At 51.1% G+C, this 8,534-nt stretch overlaps 1 protein-coding gene across 1 annotated transcript in view; it reads left to right on the forward strand.

Moving 5' to 3' along the window:
- The window catches only part of HK2 (hexokinase 2), a gene marked incomplete at both ends in the record, with an annotated part of 66,788 nt that extends 59,113 nt beyond the window's left edge, over nucleotides 1-7,675 (forward strand). The window contains 6 exons of the mRNA XM_080711125.1: nucleotides 1,544-1,639; nucleotides 2,092-2,191; nucleotides 2,288-2,471; nucleotides 2,882-3,037; nucleotides 4,842-5,075; nucleotides 7,531-7,675. Coding sequence (XP_080567251.1) covers nucleotides 1,544-1,639; nucleotides 2,092-2,191; nucleotides 2,288-2,471; nucleotides 2,882-3,037; nucleotides 4,842-5,075; nucleotides 7,531-7,675 — 915 coding nt within the window. The remainder of the gene's footprint in view (nucleotides 1-1,543; nucleotides 1,640-2,091; nucleotides 2,192-2,287; nucleotides 2,472-2,881; nucleotides 3,038-4,841; nucleotides 5,076-7,530) is intronic.
- Nucleotides 7,676-8,534: the final 859 nt, after the last annotated feature.

Genomic DNA, 8,534 nt, shown 5'->3' on the forward strand with positions numbered 1-8,534 from the left:
GGCAAGTCTCCCAGCTGTTGGGGCCTGATCTTGTCTTGTTATAAGGATCCCCTGGAATGCTGTTCCTTGAGCATTGTATAAACTTTAAAGTGCCAAACACGTCGTTTCCCAGAGATAGGAGGTCGTCCTGCAGACGAGAGAGATGGGTGGAGATGGGCCCGCTTGTCTGGATGTGGGTGTGTGATCCAGGACTGCACAGGGATGGGCTTTGTTCTACATCTCCTGGGATCTGGCCACGGCATGACGCATCCAGGCTCATGAACTGCCAAGGTGATGGGCATGAGCCATCAAGAAGGCCTGGAGATGCCGTGCGCGTGGGTGGCAGGCGTGCGGCCCACCGGTGGGTCCCGGCCTCTCGGGAAGGGAATCTGAGAGTGCTGACTGCAGTTCCTGAAGGTGCCCTCAGCACAGAGGGCTGCAGGGAGCAAGCGTCTCTCCCACCTGCGAAGTTATCAGGCATCTGCTCCAGGAAGGTCCTGTGATGTGGTGAAGGACCACATTCAAGCCAGGCCATGAGGAGCCTGCAGGGCTCCCCTCACTGAAATGTGGGGTGGTGGAGGTGAAGCCTAACACTCCCCAGCTGTGGCCATGGCACTTGTACAGTGGGTACTGGAGTCTGGAAATTAAGAGACACACACTGTCCCTTCTGATTTATTTATTATTTTTTTGAGATACTGGGAATGGAACCCAGGGGCATTCTACCTTTGAGCTACACTCTCAGCCATATTTTTTATTCTTTAATTTGAAACAGGATCTCACTTAAGTAGCTAAGGCTGTCCCAGAACTGTGATCCTCCCGTTGCAGCCTCCCAAAGGCTGGGATTACAAGTGTGTGCCACCATGCGTGGCTCCTTCTGATATCTATAAGGGGTGGGGACAGGGCAAATTGCTTTGGACGGGAACAGGTGTGTAGGGGCACTTTCATGGTGCTTCTGGGCATGCTCACTGGAGTTGGCAGGCTGGGAGCGAGTGCTGTGCTTCTCCCCAAGCTGCAGGCCTCACACAAGCGACGCCGGTGCCTCAGTTACTGGGAAGTGAGTGTGATCATGATTAAGTGTTCCACAAGGTGGCTGTGAGGACCAAGCGATATGGCACGTATGGCGTGCTCAACCCAGTACAGGGTGCACAGGAGGCACTCAGCGAATCCATGTACTTTAGAAACAGGAGTGGCGCAGTGGCGCCGGGCGTGGTGGCGCACGCTTGTAATCCCTGCGCTTGGGAGTTGGAAACAGGAGGATCGCGCAGGTTCAAAGCCAGCCGTGCTGATTTAAGAGACCCTGTTTCCAAATAAAAATATAAAATGGGTCTGGGAGTGTAGTCCGGAGCTGGAAGGGCTTCCAGGAATCCCAGTACCACCAAAAAACAAAACAAAACAAAACAAAACAAAACAAAAAACAGGAGTGGCATCATCTGTGGGTGAGCTGACTGGGTAGACCGGGGAACCTGTCTGATCCATGGGGCTGAGAGAGAACAGCACAGCTGGGCTGCAGCAGTGAGCCAGGAGCCCTTCCCTGAGGTCTTCTCTGTGCCCCTGTGTGTTGCAGAGCATCCTTCTCAAGTGGACCAAAGGCTTCAAGGCGTCCGGCTGCGAGGGTGAGGACGTGGTCACTCTGCTGAAGGAAGCCATCCACCGGCGAGAGGTAGGAGCAGTGCGGCACAGGACCCAAGTGCCCTGTGTGTTCAGAGAGCGGGGCAATGCTGAGCGCACTGCTTTGGTTGGAAGGAAAATTAAACTTAGTCACTTAGCAATGGGTGAGTTTCCCGTGTGCACTGAGCTGTGCCCTGGGCATGGCAATCCAGGAGTGTCCACCACAGAATCTTGTTCTACAAACGTGAGTCTGTGACCCGGTGGCAGGTACTCTTAAGGGCTATAAAGAAAGGGCAGATAGGAGGAGTGGTCAAGGAAGCCCAACCAGAAAAGATCTCTCTGGGGAGGTGACATTTCAGCACAGAGACTTGTGTGAAATGAGAGAAGGGGCCACGACATGAGAGAGATATTTTATATACACGTAAGTCTCCCTCGCCAGTGTCCGAAAGGAGAATATTGGGAAGGGTCCCCTTGTGGACTGGGCATCTGCTTCTGTCCTCTCAGGAGTTCGACCTGGACGTGGTTGCCGTGGTGAACGACACCGTTGGGACTATGATGACCTGTGGCTACGAAGACCCTCACTGCGAGGTTGGCCTCATTGTCGGTAAGGAAACGAACCATCCTTGCCGGGCGGGGGTGCACAGTCTTGGGCGGCAGGAGGCCGGTGCTGAGCGAGGCCTGCTGCCCCCGTGATTGGCAGGCACGGGCAGCAATGCCTGCTACATGGAGGAGATGTGCAATGTGGAGTTGGTGGACGGAGAAGAGGGGCGCATGTGTGTCAACATGGAGTGGGGGGCCTTTGGGGACAACGGCTGCCTAGAAGACATCCGCACGGAATTCGACATGGCCGTGGACGAGCTTTCCCTCAACCCCGGCAAGCAGAGGTAGGCGCGCACCTGTGCATGGGCCTCACATCCCAGAACTGATGGAAATGAGCGGTCAGTGCCACCTTGGCAGCGTTGCCCAGGATGTTTGCTGGGAGCCGGGCCTTCTTTTCTCCCCAAGTCTCCCAGCGTCTAGCACCCTCTGCTGTCAGGACTGAGCATAGGGCCTGCCCCAGCAATAAAAAGCCCAGGTGCAGGGGGGGCCCGGCGCTCAAGCCAAGAGCTGCTGCTGGGTCAGTTTTACTACGAGAGGTGGATGAGCAAGAGAGGACGCTAGGAATCCTGCCCACAGGGATCAGCTAACATTCCTTTTCCTCCTGGGGAAGTCAGCTGCCCTCCACTTTCTGTTCTGTCTCAAAACATCACCCCACCTTTCCGCTTGACTTTGACGGACGTTGCCTGCTTTGCAGGTTCGAGAAAATGATCAGCGGCATGTATCTGGGCGAGATTGTCCGCAACATCCTCATCGATTTCACCAAGCGCGGGCTGCTCTTCCGCGGCCGCATCTCAGAGCGGCTGAAGACGAGGGGCATCTTTGAAACCAAGTTCCTGTCCCAGATTGAGAGGTGAGAGCTGAGGGGCCGGCAAGGTGGGACCCGGTCCTCCTTTTTTCTCATGGGAAATAAGCTGAAGAATTTCCAAGTGAGGTCACTCGGAGGTTGACTTAGTGGCCCACGCTTTCCTCCGTAACGCTCCCTAAAGGTCATACTGAGCATGGCAGGGGGCCATGCAAAGTGGCATCGTTGGGTTTTTGACCAAGTAGCCCAGCTAGATAAATTGAAATGTGCAGAGGAAGGTGGCTTCACAGAGCATCTGTGCTTGGTTTGGAAGTCCTTCCTGACTGCTGGCTGCAGGGTGGAGTCAGGTCTGAAGTCAGGCAGCGCGGGGCATGCTGTGCCGTGGCTCACTAGAGCAGAACCTCCCTCCCCCAGCGCAGCGGCAGGAAAGGCAGCTCCAAATTAGAATGGGGAATTTCAGAGCCTTTAAAAATTAATACTGCCTTTATTCTCAAGGAACAGGAACTGGATGGTTGATGTGAGTGGACCCTTTGATGTCCACACTGGTGAATAGAGAGGTTATGTTCCATCTGTACATGTCTGTTTATGGGCAAAGGGATGACTCCAGGCTTCTAAAATAGTTCCCTTTACACAATAGTTTCTTCCTTCCCTTCTCTCTCCCTCCCTCCCTCCCCTCTCTCTCTGTTCCCTTCCTTCCTTCCTTCCTTCCTTCCTTCCTTCCTTCCTTCCTTCCTTCCTTCCGTATTCTGTAGTGGGGACTGAACCCAGAAGCATTCTACCTCCAAGATGTACCCCTAGCTTTTTTTTCCACCCCTCTTTTTGTGGTACTGGGGGTGGAACCCAGAGGCTTTGCACCTCCGGGCTATACTGCCAGACCTATTGTATACTTTATTTGGAAATAGGGTCTACTAAATTGCCGAGAGCCTCATTAAGTAGCTGAGGCTGGCTTCGAACCTGTGCGATCCTCCTGTCTCGGCCTCCCGAGAGCGGGGATTACAAGTGTGCGCCACCACGCCCAGTTTTTTTTTTTTTTTTTTTTAAATTTTAAAATGGGTTCTCCCTCCGTTGTTGAGGCTGGTCTCAAACCTGCAGTCCTCCTGTCTCAAGTACTGGGATTACAGGCATACGTTGCCACATCTAGCAGTACTTATTTTCTTGTTACAGATTTTATTTACATCTGTTTCATAAACAGTACAAGCAGAAGGCAGACCATTGTGTGTGGGGAAGAGACATGGCAGGAGCCTGACACTGGTCATTGAATGCTCATTCTGCAGACCATGCAGACCACGCAGACAGGAGAGGAAGGCTGCGAAAGGGCTTTGCTTCTAGAAACTGCCACGTGCTAGCATCGCCCCCGTCTTTGTTATTTACAAAAGAATGGCATATAGTCAGTTCTTCTTGTTTTTTGTTTGTTTTTGTGGTACCGGGAATTGAACCCCATGGGGCATTCTGCTTCTGAGCTGCACCCCCACCCACGCTTTTTATTTTTCATTTTTGAAACAGGGTCTCTCTAGGTTGGTAAGACTCTCACTACTTTCCAAGGCTGTCCTTGAGCCTGCGATCCTCCTGTCTCAGCCTCCTAAGTGCCGGGATTATATGCATGTGCCTCCACTCCTGGCATCCTTTTATTTTGATTGCAAATTTTCTAGTGACAGTGCCCAGCCTTGCGTGGGCAGAGTAGAATGAGGAGCGATTCTCCTGTATTCCCGTCCCCCTCAGGAGGAGTGAGTGTGGTCCAGGGGACGAGCACCGTAGAGTCCAGAAGCCTCACTCAAACGTCAGCTTAGTGGAAGGAACTGGGCCCTGTCTGCACTTGAATGACCACTGTCTCCCTCCTTCCCTCCCTCCCCAGCGACTGCCTGGCCCTGCTGCAGGTCCGCGCCATCCTGCGCCACCTGGGACTCGAGAGCACCTGCGACGACAGCATCATTGTCAAGGAGGTGTGCACCGTGGTGGCGCGGCGGGCAGCCCAGCTCTGTGGCGCCGGCATGGCCGCCGTGGTGGACAAGATCAGAGAGAACCGTGGGCTGGACACCCTCAAAGTGACAGTGGGTGTGGACGGCACCCTCTACAAGTTACATCCTCAGTGAGTGCCCGTCCCCGGCCTTCTTTCTCCTCTTTATCTAGGTTCTTTCTCCTCTCTCTCTTTTCTAACTTTATAGAGAATTATTGGCCATTCCAAAGAGGGCTTTTAATGCCTACAGTTGATATTCAGAATCAGGGCCATGTTTCACCTGTAGCATTGCCCCCCCACCCCACTCTCCCCTGCCAGGGACCAGTGTTGTGTCGAATCCATCTTTTGTGTTTCTCCTCATGTATATGGTTTAGTTTTACTTATTTTTCTTTTTCTTTCTTTCTTTCTTTCTTTCTTTCTTTCTTTCTTTCTTTCTTCCTTCCTTCCTTCCTTCCTTTCTTTCTTTTTTTTTTTGCAGCACTGGGGATGGGACCCAGAGGCATTCCACCTCCGTGCTAAATTCCCTGCCCTATTTTTTAATTCTTTCTTTTAAGACAAGGTCTCACTGAGTTGCAAATGGTCTCGCTAAGTAGCTGAGGCTGTCTTTGAACTGCAATCCTCCTGTCTCAGCCTCTCAAATGCTGGGATTACAAGTGCGTGCCACCACGCCCGACTAGTTTTACTTACTTCTGAACTCAGTATGGATGGAATCCCATGGCCTCTCTCTGACTGGCTTTCTCACACAGCATTTATTATTTTGATTTTTTTTTTTAAATTTAGATGATGGACTATCCTGCCTAGGCTGGTCTTAAAAGCGATCCTCCTGCCTCAGCCTCCCAGGTAGCTAGGACTCTGGCACCTGGCTTATGTTTCTGGTTTTTGAGAGACAGCCACGTTGAAGTATACAGCTGTAGTTCGTTAACTTTCAGTGCTGGAGCTCAAACCTTTGAATGAGTGTATTACCATTGTTTTTACTGTTGCTGTAATATTTAGACTATTTCTTGATTTTGACTGTTACAAACAACACTGCTATGAATGTTTTGTAAATATGCACTAGGGATCAAGCAGGGCTATTTTTGCCTGGGTCTAGGCCAGGGATTGGCAAATAACTGTTACTGGCTGCTTTTAGAAATAAAGCTTTATTGAAACATGGCAGCATTCATATTTATATATTATCAATAGCTGCTTTCCTACTACAGGGAAATAATAGCCACAAATAGACCCAAGGCCCATAGCACTGAAAGAATTTACTGTCTGGCTCTCTGTAGAACAAGTTTGCTATTCTCTCATTATGGAAATACCAATTTCTTTTTCAAACTTCAAGTTCTTTCTTTTTCCTCTATCTCCTCCTCCTTTCTCCCCATATCACCATTTTGCTTTTCTCTTCTTCCATTCTTGTGTGTTTTGAATAATTTGAAGTCAGGCAGCACCCCAAAAATTATCTTCTAGAGAATGTTAGCTGGAAGGTAAAGAAGTAGAGCTGTACCCTGCCCTGGACAGCGTGTGCAGGACAGAGGGAGGATGGAGAATCCTGCATTGACTTATGACCACTCTCACCCTGTTTATTTCAAGGAGTTAAGCGGCTCTCCCATCATCTATACCATTAGAGAAAACAGGGGGACCTCAGAGGATCCAAGGCCATTTTTTTGATAATCAGTGTCATTGTGTGAAAATAGGAGTCTTGGCTTCAGATGAGAGCTGGGAGGGAGACTGTGTCAGCTTTCTGTTACTATAACAAAATCCCTATGGTAATCAACTTAGAAAGAGGGAAGGTTTATTTTGGCTCACAGTTTTGGAGGCTTCAGTCTAGGGTTGGTTGACCCTGTTGCTTTTGGGCCTGTGGTGAGGCAGCACGTCCTGGCGGGAGTGTGCGTGGAGCAAAGCTGCTCGTCTTAGAGCTGCAAGTATAAAAGGGAGAAAGAGGAAAAGTCCACAGTCTCATGGTTCCCTCCAAGGGCGCGACCCTAAGACCTCCCGCTAGGCCCCACCTCTTAAAGGCCCCACCATAGCCTCTATGCTGGGTGCCAGATTTAACATATGGGGCTTCAGGGGACCTTTTAGGTCCAAATACAGCAGGAATGGAAACCCAGCCTCCAGCCTGAGACTTGGCATCCTCAGCTTTACAGATGGAGGGCTTCCTGACCCTGCTGTGTTGGGCTGGATGGTGACTGTCCGTATCTCGAGTCTCAAATGAAAAAGATCTGTCATCACTGCCGTGCCCCATCAGAAACCCTTCATGCCTGCCCTGTTTGGTTTCAGTGGTATTTGGAGTAGATGAGGGTCTAATCTGATGGCAGGCAAGGCCCCTGGAAAATGCAAAACCACAGGCCCGGGTTTCAGTCCTTTCCCTTAGAGGAGGCCGCGGCCTTCTGCCAGGCTTGCCTGTGGCCTCTGTGACTGCTGAACTGCCCTTATCCTGATGAGGTTTAACAGCACCGTTCATCAGAATGCTCTTAATTATCCCTGGGTTTCCTTCTCTTAATTACCCCTGGGTTTCCACATCACTTCCTAGCATCTCGCCTCTCAGGACACACATCAGTTATGACTAAGCTGCTTTTTTCCCTTGTGTCTCTCCCCCCCTTTCCAGCTTTGCCAAAGTCATGCATGAGACGGTGAAGGACCTGGCCCCGAAATGCGACGTGTCCTTCCTGGAGTCGGAGGACGGCAGCGGGAAGGGGGCCGCACTCATCACTGCCGTGGCCTGCCGCATCCGTGAGGCTGGACAGCGATAGGGCCCCTGAAATTGAATAGGACTTCTCCGCTCCCCTTTCCCATTTTAAATTATAAGGTGTCACCCCCGTGTGTCAGAGACAGACCCCTCGGCTTTTCCTTGGCAGAAAAGACCCTGTTGGATTGGGTCTTGTCTCTGCAGGTATTCACCATAGATTTTGGTGCCCCAGCCTTGGCCTTCCTGAGATAAGAGTAAGGATTTGTTCACACTGGTTGCAGCCATTCCCAATGATTCTCTTAAAACTTTAAGAAAAATTAATCCTTAGTCACCCTCTGGTCAAACTCCACACTCTTGTACGGTCCTACAGGACCTGGAGCTGAATGGAGCTCTTCCGGGTGGAGGGGATCTCCTACGTGGCTATCAACCTTGTTCATCCCCTCCGCCAGGAGCTCTCCACCTCAGCCCTTGAGCCGGATCCTCCTACAGGAGAGGTGGCGGAGGAGGGGGGCCCGGGCACCGTGTGGCAGCCCCTCTGCAGCCCTCTGTAAACACTGCCCTGTGGATGCCAGCGTCTACTCTAGGAATCCCACGTCTGAAAGTGAAACCAAAGCCAAGAGTCAACACACCCCGCGGGCCGGTGCACCGTTCCCCTTGGGTGCCCGCATCGCCTGTGAGCCCTGGACCGCTGGGGGAGGGGGAGCCTTTTGGTTTGTTTTTAACACTTTTTTTTCCCCTGGAAAAGTGGAAACACTGTATTTTCATTTTAATTTATGTTGGAAATTTAGTTTATGAAGTAGGTCTGCTTCATCACGTAACGGTTGATTGTATGTAGTGTATTTATATGTTAATGTGTTATGTATATAGATGTGCAGGGTTTCATAGATCAGTATAGTTCAGGATGGAAGGCAAAGAAATTGGAC

The sequence above is a fragment of the Muscardinus avellanarius genome, assembly GCF_963383645.1.
Source record: "Muscardinus avellanarius genome assembly, chromosome: 15".
Taxonomy (NCBI): Eukaryota; Metazoa; Chordata; class Mammalia; order Rodentia; family Gliridae; genus Muscardinus; species Muscardinus avellanarius.